The 18,988-nt window shown below is 47.1% G+C and overlaps 1 protein-coding gene across 1 annotated transcript; it reads left to right on the top strand.

Annotated features, from left to right (window-relative positions):
• The first annotated feature begins 3,876 nt into the window (after positions 1–3,876).
• Positions 3,877–18,532, top strand: NCOA5 (nuclear receptor coactivator 5). The gene is made up of 9 exons (XM_030963343.1): positions 3,877–4,058; positions 4,551–4,658; positions 8,602–8,668; positions 12,071–12,430; positions 12,681–12,772; positions 12,884–13,010; positions 14,991–15,190; positions 17,140–17,463; positions 17,877–18,532. The coding sequence occupies exons 1-9, from the start codon at positions 3,896–3,898 to the stop codon at positions 18,530–18,532; spliced, it is 2,097 nt and encodes a 698-aa protein (XP_030819203.1). The 5' UTR covers positions 3,877–3,895.
• The last annotated feature ends 456 nt before the right edge of the window (positions 18,533–18,988 follow it).

Raw genomic sequence — 18,988 nt, 5'->3', positions numbered from 1 at the left:
CTGATCCTGACTCTGGTCCTGGTCTCGGTCTGATCCCGATTTCGGCCCCAGTCTCAGAACTTGTCCTGGTCTGATTCCCATCCCAGTCCCGATCCTGACTCCTGTCCCGGTCCCGTTGCAAAGTCCCATCCGATCCCTGTCTGACCCCGACCCCTACTCCTGTCTCAACAGCTCTCTGATCCCGATCCCGGTCCCTGTCACAGCCTGATCGTGATCCCGGTCCTTGTCCCAGTCTGACTCCGATCCCGATCCCTGTCCCAGTCTAATTACGATCCCACTCCCTGTCCCAGTCTGACCTCGATCCCGGTCTCTGTCACTGTCTGATCCCGATCCCCTGTCCCAGTCTGATCCCGATCCCCGTCGTTGTCTCTGTCCCAGTGTGACCCCGCTCCCGCTCCCGGTCCCAGTCTGATCCCGATCCCGATCCCGGTCCCGGTCCCAGTCTGATCCCGATCCCGATCCCGATCCCGATCCCTGTCCCTGTCGCAGTCTAATCCCGATCCCTGTCCCTGTCGCAGTCTAATCCCGGTCCCGGTCCCGGTCCTCGTCCCTGTCCCAGTCTGATCCCGATTCCGCCGCCTCCCCCGCGCGAGGTCCGATAGCGCCACCCAGCGGCCGCCCTGCCTGGCCTCCTCGGCACTACAACTCCCGGCCTGCCTTGCGGCGCCGTACCGCGGGATACGCCGGGAGCCGGGGCAAGTGGCCTGTGCCTCGGCAGTCATGGCGGTACCCTGCTGCGCCGTAAAGTGCGCTACGTCGCCATAGCGACCGTGCTTCCCCCTCCTCCTGTTTGCGACGGCGCCGTGCGGTAGTGGCGGGTGGCGCCTTTGTCCTGGCGGCGGCGGCCTGACGGGGCACCGGGTCCGGGCCGGGAGCTGCGGTGAGTCTGCGGGTCCGCGGCCGCGCTACGCGGAGCGCCCGAGCGACAGGCTTACGGCAGCGAGCCCCGCAGAGAGCCCGCTCCCTCCCGGCTCTCGGCTGAGGCCGGGCCGGGCGTGCCTCGCGGCCTGCGGGCGGGCCGCGCCTCCGCCTCGCGTCCGGGCAGCGCGGGATCGCCGGGATTCGATGGGGCTGCTCCGCACCTCCGGAGAACCGGTGTGCGGGTTGAGCGGCGCTGGCAGCGCCCAGGCCCGGACGGAGGGAGGGGAAGCACGGGAGGGAGCGGCGGCCGCCGGTGAAGCTCTCGGCCGGGGGTCCCTCCCCGCGGGCCCGGGAGCTGCGGCGGGCCCGCGCTGAGCGGGGCCTGGGGCAGGGGCGGGGCGGCGGGAGGAAGGCGGGGGCGCTCCCCGGGTACCGTGTGGGCGGCACCGCGTGTGCCCAGGTGCGGGGGGCCGGGACGGGCGGTGCCCCCGAGGGCCCTTTGGGGAGCGCGGGGCTGCTCCGAGGGGAGCTCCTGCTTCGAGAGGAGCTGCCGCTCCTCGGCGCCTCTGCCTCCCGTGCCCGCTGTTTTTGCTTTGCCTCCGAACTTCATGGAGACTTGTGTCGTGTTTCGCTTGTGGCAAATGAGTTGCAATATCCCGCTCTAGCAGTCTTGCTTCCTTGAAGCTGTAGCGCTATTAATAAACAACTCTGGTTTTAAATATAAGGTTTTTAGAGAGACGTGGCTTTAATTAATTTCCAGGATCTGTTGGCTCATGAGGTGCCGTGGGCTGTCCTATGGTAGGACCCTCAGTTACTGCGCGGGGAATTGGCACCTTTAAACTCTCCCGGTGCCTCTCTGGCTGATTTGGTACAAAACTTAATGTGGGAATTAGATGTTCACCTGATGTAGCGTGCCCAGAGGTGGGACAACATTCAATTATTCTGGTCTTATGATCACTAAATGGCCCTTAATTATGTAATCTGCTGGCTGGAAAATGATAAGAGGCAGTGAATTATCTTAGATGAGAGTTCTGATTTACTGATTGTTTTGAAGTGGGAAAATAGCTCTCTGTTTTTCTCGACGTGGAAAGTTCTTGCAGCCTCTTCCTCAGACACCCCCTGCTATCCCCACCCCTAAGGAACACGAAAGGGAATTTCTTACAGTTTTTTATCCTGAAAGTGAGATCTGCCAGCAGCTACAGGCCTGTTTGATGCCTGTTTGCTGTGTGTGCCTGTGCACTGCATCCTGCTCTGAATGGGAACTTGGGCTTGATGGTGCCTTCCATGTTTCATTGCTTCTTATTCATTTTGAGGGAATTTTGAAAGCTTCTCTACCCTCAACTGATGAGAACTTGAGCTGCAGTAGTGGAATAGAAGTCCAGTGCTTTTGTGTAAAAAAAATGGGATTTGGTACTTCTCATGGGGAAGATAAAACTCTGTGTATGCGTGTGAACTTGAGGGGAATTGGGGCAAATATGATAGAGAAGATTAATTTTGTTGGATTTTGGTTTGGGTGTTGAGTTTTGTTTTCCTCACCCTGGTTCTGGCAGTTAATTTTAAAAAGTTGATTAGACAGGGAAGTGTTCTCTGCCCCCCCCATCTCTGCAGGGTTTCCTAAAAAGGGGCAAGAGTTATACAAATGTGAAGTTGATTGATCTTTAAAGGATAGATAAATAAATTTTATGTCTAAGATCTGGAGTAGATGTATTTTTCATGCCAGTTAAGTATTGCAAAAGTATTCATATAGAGTCGTCTTATCTATTTTGACATTTGATTTATTTATTTAGAGATGACTTTTAAATTGCATTTACTCCAGGGTACTGTTAGGGAGTATCTTGGTTGTAGGCATTGCATGATTAAAAAGAGAAGTTTCTGTTGATACACTCAATTTCATCATCTTTCTTTTTCCAAGCTTCTTGCATGTTACAAACAGAAAATCCCATCCTGCATTCCTGTAGGTGAATGTTTAGCAAGTAGAACAACTTTATTAAATAATTTTCAAACTTTTAAGTTCACCTTGAAAGTTTCAGTGTTATTAATTTCTTTGAGCTTTATCTAATGGTGAATTTTAAACCAGAAATTCTGAATACTGGGGATGGTGTTTTTTGTTAGCCTTGGCAGTGTTTGTTATGGGGTTTTTTGTGTTTGTTTTTTTTTTGTTTTGTTTTGTTTTTTTTGTTTTTTGTTTTGGGTTTTTTGGGTTTTTTTTGCTGGGGTGGTTTTTTTATTTGTCTGGGTGAGTTTGTGCAGTGAATGTTGCTGACTGCTCCAGCTGTGTGCAGGGGTGTGGGCTAAGGGAATGTGCTTTTTCTGCATGGGGGAGATGAGGAAGGTGCAGCATTTACCTGGGGGTGATTAAATTCCCAGCTCTGGACCCGCCTGCTGTGGGAGCTGACATCTCCATGGGGACAAGGCTGTGCTGTCTAACAGAGATGCAGATAAGGACCTGTGCTTTCTGGGATTGGAAAGCTGAGATTTCACATGTAGTGAAGTGACCCAGATGTGGTCACTTAGGAGTATTTCAGCACTATTTCCTGATGCCTCATTCCAAGCCCTACTGGAATATTTGGGTGCTGTTATGCAATGTTGCAATGAGTGTTTCCTTTCAGCTTATTAAAATATTGCATAAATTTCAATATTTCTTATCAGTGGATTGAAGAACTAGATGTGACAACAATGGGCATGTTGAAAAGCTTAAAGTTAAGGAGTTTTAGTGGAAAATTAGTTTTATTTGTATTTTAGTTTGGAGTCAAACTATTAAAACCTATCTGCAAAATAATTAGGTTTGCTGCCTTTCAGTATTACAGAAAAGCTCAACCAGAATGCTGCAGTGAGTGTTTTTGCCTGACCTCTGTGTCCCTCGTATTAAGATTTCTCTGGAGTGAAGTTTGCGTCAAGCAGACCCAGTTGGCTTCTAGTCTGCAAAGCTGTTAAGTTTAATCTTGTTCCAGTTTAATTTTCATGTCATGGATTGAAATTATATGCATGGCCATTTTTTTTTTTTGTGAAGAGTTGGATTTGGAACGAAAGCAAAATGGCTCGAGGACGCAAGAGCAATAGCATCAAACAGAGCGACTTCACTAACAGCACCAATCCTCAGGATTTAGAGAGAAGACTTTTTGTCGGCAATTTGCCCACAGACCACATGACTCGTGAAGAAATGGAAGAGATATTTTCAAAATATGGCAAAATCAGGGGTTAGTATATTATCTTATGCCTTTTTGTGGCAGGGATTTCAGGGAGAAATATTGCTTCATGCTTGTCAAATGCTATTTGGTGATGATGAGAGGAGTGACCGATGTTGTTCCTAAATAGTGACCTTTTAACGATAATTTTCTCTGCCTGCATTTTGTCTGGAAAAGGGACTCCTTCAGTACAGCTCAAACATAATGCAAATATATCAGCTATGTTTTAGCTTTTAGGGTCACAGCGTGATGTCACAGTACTCTTTCATAGCCTCTTAATCAAATCTTGGTCACTTCACGGGCTGAATTTTGGTCACTGCCTTGTCAGAAGGAACTTGATCAGACTCTCTGAGCTCTGCACTTTGATCCTGGTGGATTAGATTTTCCCAGGAAGCTCGCATAGTGGTTTCTGGGTAGAGTGCAGCTGGTGGGGTTAGCGGTGTGTGTGTGGGTCAGCTCTGTCCGTGGTTGTAACCGGTCTTGCCCTGCTGTTAACTCTTGCAGCCCTCAGCATGTACCATGGCTATGGGTTCGTGCAGTATGACCGTCTAGAAGATGTCCAGGCCGCTCTGGACGGTGAGAAGGGTCGCCTTTATAAAGGGTATAGATTAGGTAAGGAAACTGCTCCTCGCTCTCCTGACCCCAGCATGCATTCCGGAGAAAGGGTGCTGTTGTGTTAAAGCCCTCCTCGAAGGTCACAGTGTGACACTTGTCTGGCCTTAGTCTCAATCAATTGAAACAGAATTTATTCGCCTCCTGAGTTCCTGCTGTGTGCTTCACCTTGCTGCCTGGGTCTTACCCTGAATTTTTATGTGTTAGTGTCTCTGGAAAACTCTGTTAGCCTTAAGAGCAGAGAAGAAACTGTGCAGCAAGTGAGCCCTGGAAAGGGATCATTGAAACGTCCAGCACAGAGTTTAATAACATTTGTAAACCAAAACTGGGCTTCATCTTGACATGCTCAAAGGAGTTGGTCACAGTGCTTAGTGGCTGGTTGGCTAAGTAAACTTAGCTGGGATTTTTGCACAAGTGGAGCCAGCCTTTAAGCAGTGCTATAAATACTGGGTGCTTTAAAAAGGATATTTTCATAAAGATGAGGATAATTCTGCTAAGTGTGCTGGGAGCAGACTTAAATGGACATGAATGGTTAGAAATCCACGAGTAATCTTTTAAATGCAAGGAAAAAATTACTTTCAAAGTAAGCCTATGATAATTTGAAGAAAAACAGTGTGACTTAAAAAGAATGACAGGAGGAATAAATAGTAACCTGTGGGAAGGTGTATGTGCAGTAACAAATAGGAGCCTGAAGATGGAAATGAAGGCAAATAGACAAGAAGGGTAGAAGGATTCAAGAAGAAATTATGTCCAGCATTATCCAAGTGTAGAGACTTAAATAGGAACAACTTTGGCTGCTTTAGAAGGTAAGGGTAACTAACTGGCAATGATAAAATTTCTGAGAAGACCAGTTAATGTTTCTGCTGTCTGTTTTTGAAAAGGCAGGAGATGTGTTTAATGTAATTTCCATTTTAGTAGCAAAACCAAAAAGGTAAAACTGCAGCTACCAAATCTAGAGCTCTCAAAAGAATTAACGTCAGTGAGGCTCAGTGAACTACTGACCTGCCTGGTCTGTTACTGGTGTTTTTCCACAAGCCTTGGAAAACTAGGGAGTTTCCTGGGAGCTGGTAGAGTGCTGCAGGTGAGCCAATAGGCAGGGTAAATGGAATGAGCCTGGCATCAGAGCCTGGGAGCAAAGGGATTCTTTCACCTGACACTGGTGAGAAGGCAATTGATTAATGTCCATCAGAATAAATCCTGTCTTAGTTACTCTTAAGGTACTGCAAGCTCTGGGGCTGGAAGCAGCAGTGTTAGTGTACAGATTGCTGTAAGGTGTTTGACTTGATAAGAAAGGAGAACAGTTAAAAACAACAGAGTTAAATGGACTTCAAGTGAATCTAGAATGGAATAGTTGTAACATGATGGAATTTCTCAGTGCTTTGAGTAGTGGTCTAGAAAAACTGAGTCCTGGCCATACAGGGCTTTTATAAGTGACTTGGAGAGAAAAACATGTTTTAAAAAAAAGGAAAAGAGAAAACCGATGTCACAACTTAAAAAACATTAAAAAAGAATGAAATAAAGAACACCGAGTCACTGATGGTGAAAGGACCTGGACTTCCTATCCTGGATGCAGACAGACCTGAGCTTTAAGTGAAGCTGACAGGGAAGGTCTGCACCCAGCCAGAGTGCTTTGGTTGTCCTTGGCTGTGCAAGTAGGAAGGTTTTGGTACTTGTGGGATTTTGCTGCTGGAAGAGTGCTCAGTTTTGGTATGCCTGGTTCAAAAAGGATAATGCTGAATTGTAAAAACCTTGAAAAAACCTGACAGAGGTTTAGAATTAAAGAACAAACCCAAGCAAAAATCTCAAGAGAAAGGAGTGATGTGATCTCTGTGTTACAGACAGACCTGGGGATCAGGGAGTTTTAGTGTAGTCGGCATAAGTGTGACAGTGCCTTGAATGTGAATAAAGACTTTTCTCTAACAGCAGAGTAATTGGCTTCTGGAGTAATTTATTGGCTCTGTGGTGGTTTCTGTGCTCTGAAGACTTTTAATTGGAATTGGATGTTTTGCTAAAAGATAAGCACTAGTTCAGTGCCACTGCTGCACTTGAGATAGATGGATTCCAGAAACTCCTGTCACCTGTGTTTGTTCAGAAGGTTGCACTGTGTGGTTACAGTGGCCCTGTCATCTCAAAATCCAACAGGACAGAAGACTTTTTATTTGGGCTTTTTTTCCCTAAGTTTTGTCAGTGTTCAAATACTTAACTTGTAAATGCTGTTGGCATTAAATAAAATTTTACTAAATGCGTTTGTTTTGCACAAGAGAAGGATCCCTGTCAAAGTTTTTTTTTTTCCTAGTAAAATATTTTTGTGGAGATCTAAATACATTTTTTTATTTGAAAGAAATGTATGATATCGAGTGTAAAAATCATAATAGGTTTCTTCGATGACATCTTAAAACAGAAAATAAAAATAATCTTAAACCAAAGAAAGCAGCTAGTGTCTTGCTTAAAGATAACACTTGACTTTAAGGGGCCTAATTATCAACTAAAAATGAATGCAAGGAGAACAGTTACTTCAGTTATGCAGTCTGAGTATTAAATGCAATCATTAATAACACAGTAAGTTAAAAAGTTTTGGGAGAGTTTAACTCCAGTGTAGCATAATACAAGTATTTCCACAAATGCACAGTAGTGTTTTCCTATCTTTAGTAGTAAAACTACTTAGAGAATAAACATCCTTCAGAGGTAGTTTGTAACCGTAGACCCTGCAGCTGTGTTTGATCCTGGGGAGGTGCTTTGGGGTCCTGTGAGTGGTGTAATGCTGCAGTTGTAGTTAATGTTCAGATTGCACTTGCTTCTCTGCCCCATCTGAGAGGCAACATGCTGCTTCACTGACATCAAGAACAAAAATTAGACCTGATCCCTTAATTACCATTTTAATCTTGAAAATAATGAAGGATAGTTTGGGATGTTACAGAAGATATTAAGACTGAGTCTGCCTAAAGACATCATGGCATGTTTATATTCTCATGCAGGAGCTTTGAAAATGGTTAGTGCAAATAACTCATCAGAAATGTTAATTGTTGATAGATTCTGGGGGAGCAGATAGGGCCTAGATTTGGTTTCCTTTCCTTAAAAGGTTCTCAGTAAAATGTCCAAAGTCATGTTGCTGTTTGCTTTTGCCCTCCTCCAGTGCATTATTTCATCTCCAGTCAGCTGTCACGGGAGGCTTTGAGAACAGTGTGGGTCCCTGCCAGTTCTGGGCAACTTCACTTTTGTGGGTTGAGGTCAAGCTTCTGTTTCTTCAGCTCTCTTCCTTCTTTGTGTTTTCCTTCATGATGTTTTTCACAGAGATGCTCAGAAGCCAACCAGTTTTCAAATTTCTGATCTGTTGCCTTAGTCTGCATCACATTAACAATGGTGTTTTGGATGCACCATGTTGACTTCATAAGGAGCCTGTGTTCCAGGCTCCTGGATCCGTTTCTCAGTGGTGGGGGCTGTGCACATTAACACTGCAGCAGTCTCTTGGAAGGCAGTTTTTGAGAACCCTTGGCTTGTTTCCAACAAGGGTATCGGCATGCTCCGTTGAACAGGACTGGCTGTGAACTTAAGACTGTGCTGGCCATCATTCCTTTCTCGGAGGTTTTCAGACTCTGCTTTTTCTCCTAGAGTCCATGAGTCGCTTTCTGCTCGCTCATAGACTGCAGAAGAAAGAGGTTCTCTTATGGAAGGAAGAGTCTGGATGTAGGCCTGAACATGCAGGGTTAAAACTTCACCCAAGCTGTCCACCCTATTTTGAAGTCAAAGAAATCCATGAAATTTTCATTATGTTGTACTATCTAAACTTAATAAAAAATTGTCAAAGTGACAATGTCTCTCTGCTGAATGGATTTCCTTGCACCATCTGGATGTTGTTGAGCTTAAGTTGCTTTCATTTGAATTGTGCTGATGATCTTTTTTTTGTTTCATAGCATTGAACAGATGGGTTGATTATTCTTTACAGATATTAATAAAGCAGTGGAAAGAAGAAATATGAATAAGGCTTCATCAAGGTCCAGTCCCACACGAAGGTAAAGTACCTGGAAGCAGTGAGTTATACTAGGAATTCAGGCCTTTGGGGCATGAGCCCAGTGGCCTGTGCTAAATGTCTGTGTCTCTTCCCTACTGCCACCTCCCCAGTCAAACAGTGATGCTCCAGCAGGAGTCTGCTCCACCTCTGAGAGCCCTTTAGGCTTGGGCATCTTGGGAGGCACGAGGGAAACCTTGTGTCTGCTGCCATTACTGCAGCCCAGCATTCAGTTTTGCAGCACAGGCTGTAAGAGACTTGAGAGGAAGAATACACTTGATATTTGCTCCTGCCTCCAAGGATCAGAGAAGCCAAGACATATCTAGAGAATGCCAAGGGGCTGCAGCGTTCCTAGTGCAGAGGATCTTGGGATCTTGCCTCTTTCTGATGTTGAAAGCTTCCAATGCTGCCATGAGACTGGAAAAGACCACTTGAGCAAAACACAAGACAGAGCAAATGTCTCTTGCAGGGTCCTGTCTGCCCACGTGGTTGTGTTATCAGAGCCTGGAGCCAGCCCCCCTGCAGTCACCATTGTACTCTCCAGCTTCTCCTGGCTTCCCACCCTGCAGTGGGCACAGCACATTCACCTCTTCCACCTCCTCTGTGTAGGCAGCCACAGGCAAGGAGAAAAGATATGGATTGGCCTGTCGCAGGAAGACAACTTCAGTTTCCTTTCCACAGCATCACTAGGAAGCGCACAAAGACATGCTGCAGTGTTGTTTGGTACAAGGTACCCACCCTGTGTGCCTCTGTTGTAAAGCTTTCCATAAAAAAGCATGGTGCTTTTTGGACTTGAAGGTAATCAAGGTGCCACGTCTAGTGTGTTTTACTAGCTTGAACTGTTAAATTACCAAAAATGAGGGAAAAGTGCAACTAGCAAGACATCTACACCAAAAAAAAAAAGGCAGAGAATGAGTAGCTGCAATTCTTGTCACCATCTAGGATTTTTATGCACTGCACTTAACCCTACACAGGGCCAAATGTGCTTGCACAGACCAGCATGTGGGCATCAGGCCCAAGAACTGCTGGGATTCCTGTGGCAGATGAGCAAGTCTTGGGCATGGGGTGTGCTCAGTGCTGGTGGGAGGACCCTGGCAGTATGTGAGCAGCAGGCACTGATGGCACATCTTTGGCCTCAGTGCCACCAATGCCGCAGCACTGCAGGGGAGAGGGGCAGGTGCCTGTACCATGAGCCTTGATCCTTGGACTGCACTGCACAGGGACAAGCACAGGCACCGATGCCATGGCCATTGCAACCTATGTCATCCTGCATGTGTGCAAGAGCAGGTGCCTGTGCTGCAGTACTAAGGAGCACTGGACATGACTGGAGAGGAGCCAAAGCTTTTGGTGCCGCTGTGACATGCTCTGGATTTCAGCTGGCACTGCATGCACCATGGCCATCACATGTGGTTAGCACCAGGTCCCAAGCAGCACTGTGGGCATGCACAGGTGGCAGTGGGGTCACAGTCACAAGTCCTGGGCATGGCTGTGATCGATGGACTCTGGACCATGCTGTGGCCTGGGAGCAGCAGCTGCCACTGCCAGTGCTGCAGAGCCCCACGCTGCACCGCACACAGCAGTGCTGGGCCAGCAGGGCCAAGTCCCAAACAGATGCAGGTGGTGGTCCTGATGCTGCAGGAGCCAGACCATGGTGACTGAAGTGTGGAAGCTGTGCCTTGGTGCTGCTGTCTCCCTCGAGCAGAGCAGCCATGCGGGCACAAGCGCTGAGGGTACCTGTGCCGCATCTCTACTTCTGTCGCAGTTGTGCGTTGTTCATTCTGGATCTATTTGTCTCTGCAGATAATAAATGTGGCCTGATCTGCTCACCCCCATTCCAGCTGGAATAAATGTCATATGCCAAACAATTCCCCTGCATCTGGTTGTTTTGCCAAATGGTCTCACAGCTGTGGAAAGATCAGTTACTCAGTATCCATTAGAGCAAGTCAGAAGTTTCCCCCAAGCTTCCACCATCACTCATTGTAGATTTTGTGGGAAGGGGGCTATGACGTATCTCTCATAAGATGTGGTTTCAGTACAGATCACAAACAAAAAGTGGACTTATATGTCCAAGAAGCTGAAGGAGTTTACACCTGGCTGTACCTGCAAATTCATTATGTCACTTAGAGGAGGAGGCTGTGTGTTCTCTTGGTGGCATCTCTAATTTGTCCCAAAATCTGCTTTGTATCTGACATGCAAACAGAGAATGCCAGCACTCTTATGTGTTCCCAGCACAGCTGGGTGTCTGACACCAAAATCCATGCACAGACTGCTCTTCCATCTCATTCCTGTCACTCTGCCTGACACCAAACTTGGCTCATCTGACTCGTTCTCTCCAGGTGATCTCTATGTGACTGCACTGCAGTGGATGCAGACTTAGGTTCTGCTTATCTTTCATAAACTAGATTAGGCTGTTTGAGGACTGTAAAAGTCATGTCAAGTATGGGAAATAAAGAGATTCAAAAGCTGGGGTTTTTTCCTGATGGTTGTCACTATTTTGGGGAAAAACAGTCTGAACACATCAAGCTCCGTAGTTTCTCTGCAAGATTTTTTTTAATGCTTTGTTTGACTACAGTGAAGTTATAGTCTTCTCTGGAAAACAGAATACAACCTGGAAAAAATCCTACTGCTTTGGGAAAAGATGAAGACTGGAACATTATTCTTCCTTGCCTCTGAAGACTGCAATATAAAGTCTGAATGAGATGGATCATTCAGATCCAACAGAGAAGCCTTTTGTGTCCACTGAGGATGCAGTGCTGGTTGGGTTTAGTACCCTCTTAACCAGGGCATTATAAACATAAGGCTGGCTTTCTACAGAAACTATCCCTCAAATCCAGGAGAAGGCCATAGTTGTCTTTGCTTTCTGTCAGCAGCACAAACCCAACTGCAACATGGAACCTGCAATGTCTTTCCTCACAAACTGCTCCTTTGTTAATCATATGCCAATAACATTACTTCAGGTGTTCTGCTATCATTGATGAGCGGATTTAATGGATCCATTGAACATTCCTGGCTATTGCATATATGTGGGTATCAGCCTACATCACCTTAAATTCTCAAAGAATTTGCCAAACATGATTGATAGATCATCTGTGGCTGATGTTGGAGGTCAGAGGCCTTAAAATGGTGGTTTCTGAAGTGCCTGTTCATTTCATCCACAGGTGCTCTACACTTAGTGCTCCATTAAGGAGCTGTCTGAGTCTTGTTTGGCCATGCTGATTATTAGAATTAAGAACCTTCTCCAGACTGCTTCAAAAATATGAGTTTTGGTCAATGTTTGTTGTTGTGGGGTAAGAGGGAGGATTCAGCTGCTGTGAAAGGTGACTTTGGCACCTCAGGTAAGAGATGTAAGGATAACTGTACTCGTGTTTTTAGCAGGCTAATGGAATTTCCCTGGTGTTTTCCTCAGAGACCAATATGCCTACGGGGATGGCCGAGATACCAGGCGTGACCGCTCCCCTCTTCGGGGGAGCCCACGGAGAGACCCCAGGGATGGCAGGGATGGCAGGAACGGGCGAGATGCTAGAGACGCTCGAGACATTCGAGGCAGAGACATGCGTGATGCCAGAGACCACAGGGACCCACGGGACTTGAGGGATCCAAGGGACTTGAGGGATCCAAGGGACTTGAGGGATCCACGTGATGTTAGAGATCTTCGTGACCCACGGGAGCCGCTGTATGATCGATACAGGGATCCACGGGATATGAGAAATGCACGAGATATGAGGGATCCACGGGATATGAGAGACCCTCGGGACCCTTTGTACAGGTAAACTCTCCAAGATCCTATTTGCCAAAGTAATGTTTTATGGCATTTCTGACACAGTTGTTTGAGTGGTGTCAGGTGTTTAAGGAAATCACCCTTGGCTGGGGACAGTTGGGTGCTGCTCTGTGTCTTGTGAGGAGCAGATGAGTACCTCAGAAATTAAAGCTGGGGGAGGTCTGGGTGTGATGCTTTGCCCAGAGTCGCTGCCTGCGATGGTGCTGCAGGAAACCATTGCTGCTTCTGAATGTTGCAGACGAGACGAGTCTTACGACCGTTACCTGCGCCTTGACGACTACTACCGGCGCAAGGACGACTCCTACTACGACCGCTACAAGGAGCCAGAGGGTGAGTGCCTGCACCACTTCAAAGGGAGGGTGCCATGGTGCCACAGTTGTGCTGCTCTGTGCCCCTCTGAGCAGGTCTGAAGGGTGTCACTTGTTCTGTGGCTCATTTCAGACCGGCTGAAGCGCGAGGAGCGGCGCCGGGAGGAGCTGTACCGTCAGTACTATGAGGAAATCAAGAGGCGGTTTGATGCAGAGAGACCCGTGGATTGTTCTGTGATAGTGGTGAATAAACAGACAAAGTAAGAAAATAGTTATAATCAGTTTTATTATTGCATGGTAGAAGAGAATGGATTTAAACTTAGTCCTGCCTTGAGGCTGTTTATCTAACTGGCTGCTCTTGAGGAGCGTGGGTTTAGAGCTGCCAGGAAGCTACAGCTCCCATTTTTCTTCTGGAAATATATGTTGATGAGATGAGGAAATGTATCTTGTGCTTTGCTTGTATTTCCCCCTTGTAATCTATTGCTATACCTTCTCCTGATACTTTTATACCTACTCTCCATAGAAGCCTACCATTTCAGCAGGTTGTAGGGGCCTGTACTTGTTTTTCATGAGTAGCATGATATAGAACTTGGGAATATGTGCCAGCCAGGTGACAGTACAGAGCAGGGGTCAGGGTGATTTGGGGGTGTTAGTTCAGAGCTCCTGTTGGATTGGTTCCTAGGGCAGATACCAGTCACTGCCATTAGTCCAATGTGCAAGAAGTACAAAATCACTGCTGAAGGCAGTCATGGACAGTATCAAAAGCAGGTGTAAGTAGTAACCAGGGTGATCTCATATAGCTGAGCACTTACTGAGTTCACGGGGCAGGCACTCTGCTGGGAGCAGGAGGTACACTTGGCACAGTAGTAGAGGGCTTTAACAATGTCACCAGTCTGATGTCTGTATCTTTACAATTAAATATACTAAAGAATAGTAAATGTGTAAATAAATCACAGGTCTGGCTTGTAATCTGAGGAAAATGTTTGTCAGGGGAAAGTTAAAGCTCTGTCTCCTTCACTCTTCAGAGAAAAGATCAAGAGTTGCTTTTCTTTAACTTTGCTGTACATGTGGGGCAGAAAGAGACAGCTGGAGCTTGCCTCATCTGCTGGTAGAAAATGGAGCAGGAAATGGAAACAGGAGAAGCAGTGAAACTAGAAATAAACTTCTCATGGAGTTGATTACCTATTGGAACAGATCTTGAGAGGAAATTTTAGATCTTTTATCCCCTGGTGGCTAAAATTCTTTAGAAGATATTCTAATAGACCACAAGTTATTGTGCTTGACCCAAGAATATTTTTTCTCTGCCAGAGGATCAGCTTAGTATCCCAAGAATCATTTTGGTCTGTAACAGCTACAAACCTTAAGAGCTGGAGCCTGTTCATAAATCTTGTATTGAAGCACTGATGTCACCTCCTATAGACCTGTTGAAAGGTGACTCCTGAATGCCTTAGATACAATCATGTGACTTCAAAGCTCTTAAAAAGATGGTTGAAGGGGGAACAGTTTTAATCACGATTACAGACTTCACCTCCAAAGACAATAAAATTACCCTTTTTCTTGAGGTGTGGGTGCACACAGACTGAATTTGTCAGACTTTTGTGCAGTCAGTATTGCAGGTTTGGTTCTAAGTATAGTAAGCTTAAAAATAAAAGCCCTTGGCAATTCAAGCTCAGCCTTGTAAGCTGAGTTTTGTGCTTGGATGGGGGAGTCTGTAGGACAGGGTATACAGGAGCAGTGGATCCAGAGATGCTGTTTTGGCAGTGGGTTAGAGCAGAAAGCAGCTAGTAGAAAAGAGCAGGCCAATAAGGAATGAGGCACGTGTGAACAGTTGAGATACTGCACAGAGCAGGAGTAAATGGGTTCTGTAGGTTGGCTCCTCTGCTCTGTACCCCTTGGACCTCTGCTGGCGGAAATTCCTTCCCCTAATGAATTCAGTTGAAACACATTTATGTGTAAACAAATTTGTAATAGTGTAAATCCCTTTGCAAACACTCTGTTTCTCAGCTCAGCTAAGGCTTGATTTGTAATTTATTTTGGTTGAACTGAAATGACTGATTCAGATCAGAATAAGGGCTTTTATATTGCTATAATGGGATTGCTTTAGTACTGTCCTGGTAAACGTCATGAAGCTGGGCAAGTAATCAGAAAAGCGAGTCTGGGATGGTGGAGAGGGTGCAGTGCCAAGGTTTCTGTTCCTGTGTGTGACTGATTTGTTAAACTGCTGCTTTGCTTTCTGGCAGGGAGTACGCAGAGTCCGTGGGGCGGAAGGTGCGGGACCTGGGCATGGTAGTGGACCTGATCTTCCTGAACACAGAGATGTCACTGACACAAGCCCTGGATGATGTGAGCAGGGGAGGGTCTCCTTTCGCCATTGTCATCACCCAGCAGCATCAAGTTCACCGTTCTTGCACTGTTAACATCATGTTTGGCACCCCACAAGGTACTAAGGTCTCAGTAGGCTGGGAATTGCGTGGTCACTCTAAACTTTTCTTTCAGGCAGAACCACATAGAACAAAGTTCATCTTTGCTGTCTCATAAGAGGTTATAAATTACTTGACACCATGTCATAAATGTGAATATCATTATTTAAAAGCTTCCGTAATACTGTTTGCCCCTTGTCAAAAGGAATGTCTAATTCCTGCCAAGAGAGAATTTCATCTGTGTTCTTGGCTCCTAACACTGCCAGCCTTTGCAGTGTTAGGACAAGTCATGGACCCCAGAGCTGCACTGCTCTAGGACATCTCTGAGGAATACCAGCCCAACCTCGCTCTACCACTTGTTGCTCTCAGAAAGAGCGTGTTGGGAATGTGGCAAATTAAAGGACAGATTTTAAAATCAAATGTCGTTTAATAAGGATTTGGTAATGATAGAGATTTGATAATGAAACCGGGAAGAGTTATGAAAAAAATAAAACTACAAAGTGTTATGAAAAGATAGATCTACAAAGTGTTTGGGTATACAGGCTCCACCTTCTTAGCACCTTTACACTTGTCACATCACTTTCCATCACAAGGTGTGACTTGGTTGTTGCATGAGGGTGGGTGTAAGTACTAAAAACGCCTTGTCAAAATGTGATTGGGGAAAGCAGCTGTTGCTCTGATCATAGCAACATGTAACGTTCATGTAATCTGTCAACACAGGTGACTGGTTTGACCACAGCTGAGCTTTCGAAGGTTATTTCTCCCTTACTGTGTTCCCAAGTAATGTTCTGTGAGTTCATCTGGGAGAGGAAACCTCTGAGTGCACAGTCAGTGCTTGGCGTGTGCTCACTGACTGGAGAAGCCCAGTTTCTTTTAACATCAGATTCAGATGTGATAGGAGAGCTCCCTCATTTCCTGCAGACAGCTCACATGCCCTGTCACTGAGCTTCCCATTACCCTTGGTTTTAATTCTCAACTTCTTTGGTTTAACACCTGTTAAACCTTTGGCAGGAGGCCAAAGCTTCTTTTCTTCTCTGGATCTGCTGGTGTATCAGACGTGATGGGAACCCCAGTCATTAGCTCATCCACAGCTCATTCCAGAGATTAGATATGGTCACTTCAACCACTCGTGGCCACCTTTGCATGCATGTTTGTTTCAGGGAACTCTTTCACAGTTTATGCAAAGCCTAATGTTAAATTGAACCCAAGTTTCCTGTTAGGAGGAAAAGGCTTGCAGGATTTGATGTTCTGCAGGTGTTAAAAGGACCCTGCCCAGAGCTTTGGGCACTTTTGGGAAGGTAAAGGCTCTTGTGATCTCCCAATTTAAATCTGTGTTCAGGTGACTGTTCGTGTGTGTGCTTTGGGAGTTGGAAATAATGACCTCAAAACCCACCAATGAAATTGCCCATTGCTCATTTTATTACAGAAGAATTTGATTGCTGCTTGTTGCCTCAAGAGTGGTGAATGTGAGCAGCCATGTGACACTGAGCCAATGCTGCTCCCTCCCCAGCTGCATGTGCACATGAGATGTTAAGGCATTGGCAGCACAGAAACAAACCTGTTCCCATGGCTGTCCTCCTCTGGGAAGCATACAGCCTTCAGAGGGCAAGTTTTGGATCTGTCCCAGGGTTAGCAGTGAAATGACTGGGACCATCTCGTCTTGGAGAACTGAGGATTTATGTGAGAGATAGAGGGAGCTGCTTTCCTTTTAACTGGTGAGAGATAAGAAAGACATTTCTGGGCTGAGCCCTCAGCTGTGGAAGTAAAGGCTGGCCTTGCTGGCTGATAGCAGTAGGCCTTGTGTTGGCTTTGAAAATGTAATTGTTCGCCTATTCCTGGGAAGTTCCCAAGTCTGCACTCACTCCCTGAGCGGTGCCTGCTGCTGACTGGGTTGTGCTGGCAGGCAGGAGGAACAGCACCTCCATCAGGGTCACTTTGGGTCACTCAGAGCATTTCTCCCTTTGTGCAGAGCACCGCAACATGCCCCAGGCTGATGCCATGGTGCTGGTGGCAAGGAATTACGAGCGCTACAAGACGGAGTCCCGGGAGAAGGAGCGGGAGGAGATCGCCCGGCAGGCTGCCAAGATGGCAGATGAAGCCATTCTGCAGGAGAGGGAGCGCCCACCCCCCATGGAGGAGGGTGTCAGAGGAAGTCACTCTCCCAGGATCCAAACTCTCCTGAACCTGCTGGCAGACAATCGCTATGTGACTCCTGAGGAGATAGATAAAGTCATTGATTACCTGAGAGACCGGAAGGAACGCTTGCTGCGGGGCAGCACTGAATCTCTGCAGGGTAAGTCCCACAGCTCCAGATAGACTTTACTGTGTGGTTTGTGGTCCTCAGGGCTGGGACAGGAAAAGAGTCCTGGGACTGCAGAGGAGTTTGGGAGCATAATGTCCTCATGTAGGACCTCATTTTGCTGAGATGGATGTGTTGTTGCATGCCATGAGACAATTCAGAGTATTCATGTGGAAGATCTTTTATGCTGGATTCTCTTAGGGCAACAGCAGGACTGCCGTAACTGGTTGGGCTGCTACGCTCAGTTCTCTAGAGTGGTTTGGGTTCCCAGAGCTGTGCAGCTGTGATCTGAGGGTGGATGTTCACTGATACCGTGTCTTTGGTAGCTGTTTCATTAGTTTTCTTTAGGTGTCGTGTCCTTTCAAGGGCATTTGCAGAGCTTTAACCACCTTTCTTTTCTTTCCCAGCACCCATGTCAAGACAACCTTTGGGGCCACCTTCAGGATCATCACTGGGTAGTCAGTCCAACCTTCCAAGTTCTCAGGCTCATCAGAGTTCACAGCCTCTAGTATCTACTCCTTCTGTTCCAGCGTCCTCTTCTACTCCTCAGCAGGAGCTTCAAGCAAAAATCCTCAGCCTCTTCAACAGCGGGGCGGCGGCGGCGGCAGCTGCTGTGGCAAACAGTGGTCCTGCGGCCTCCACGGGCTCTTCAGCCAGCACTCCCAACCAGAACTTTGCTAACCTGGCCGGCGGGCAGCCCCGACCAGCACAGATGAATGCTGGAAATTTAAACCAGGCTCAGCAGAGATTGCAGACTCCAAACACGCAGATTCCTGCTCTCCCGGGCCCTTCGAGAAACGCAGGTCCGAGACCCGGCGCTCCTCCACAGCCTCAGCCGCTCTATGGTCAGCACCAAACCCGCCTCCCTGCGCCTGGCAGTGTGCCCGCCCAAAGGCCGGTGTCTTCTGGTATCAACTTTGACAACCCCAGTGTACAGAAGGCCTTGGACACCCTCATCCAGAGTGGTCCTGCACTCTCCCACCTTGTGAGCCAAACCGTGGCCCAGGGGCGAGCGGGGTCCTCAGCCCAGCAACCGATGGGTGCCTACCAGCGACACTATTAGAGCTGAGCTGTTGGACCCATTCCCCTTCCCTTTGCCATTCCATACTTATAGCTGTTAAAGAATTCTCCCATCCTTGCCCAGGGACAGATGCCCTGGACGTGCATGTCCTCTCCACTCTGGCGAGAGCATACCCCCTGCAGCATTGCTGCCAACGGTTGCTGGCGCTGCCCTCCCTCTCCTTGGTCTGGTTAGCAATGTTTGGAGCAGAATGCTCAGTTTTCTCCAAGGCACGATGTGCTGAACTGTGTTGGATCATTGGTTGTCTTGTCCCATCCCAGAAGTTGCTGCAGCATCAGTCTGGCTGCATTTTCCTTACTCCCAGCACCTGGTGCACCTTCCCATTGAGGTGCAGTGTGGGCTCACTGATTGGTCTCAGTGTAGTTGTGGATCATCAGTTTTGATAAATTAGGGGACTGAACAGAGCAGCAAACTGATGGGCCTTGGACACCCACCAGT

This window comes from Camarhynchus parvulus, chromosome 20 (assembly GCF_901933205.1).
Source record: "Camarhynchus parvulus chromosome 20, STF_HiC, whole genome shotgun sequence".
Classification (NCBI taxonomy): domain Eukaryota; kingdom Metazoa; phylum Chordata; class Aves; order Passeriformes; family Thraupidae; genus Camarhynchus; species Camarhynchus parvulus.
The sequence above is the reverse complement of the archived record's forward strand: the minus strand, read 5'-3'. Positions and strand labels throughout refer to the sequence as shown.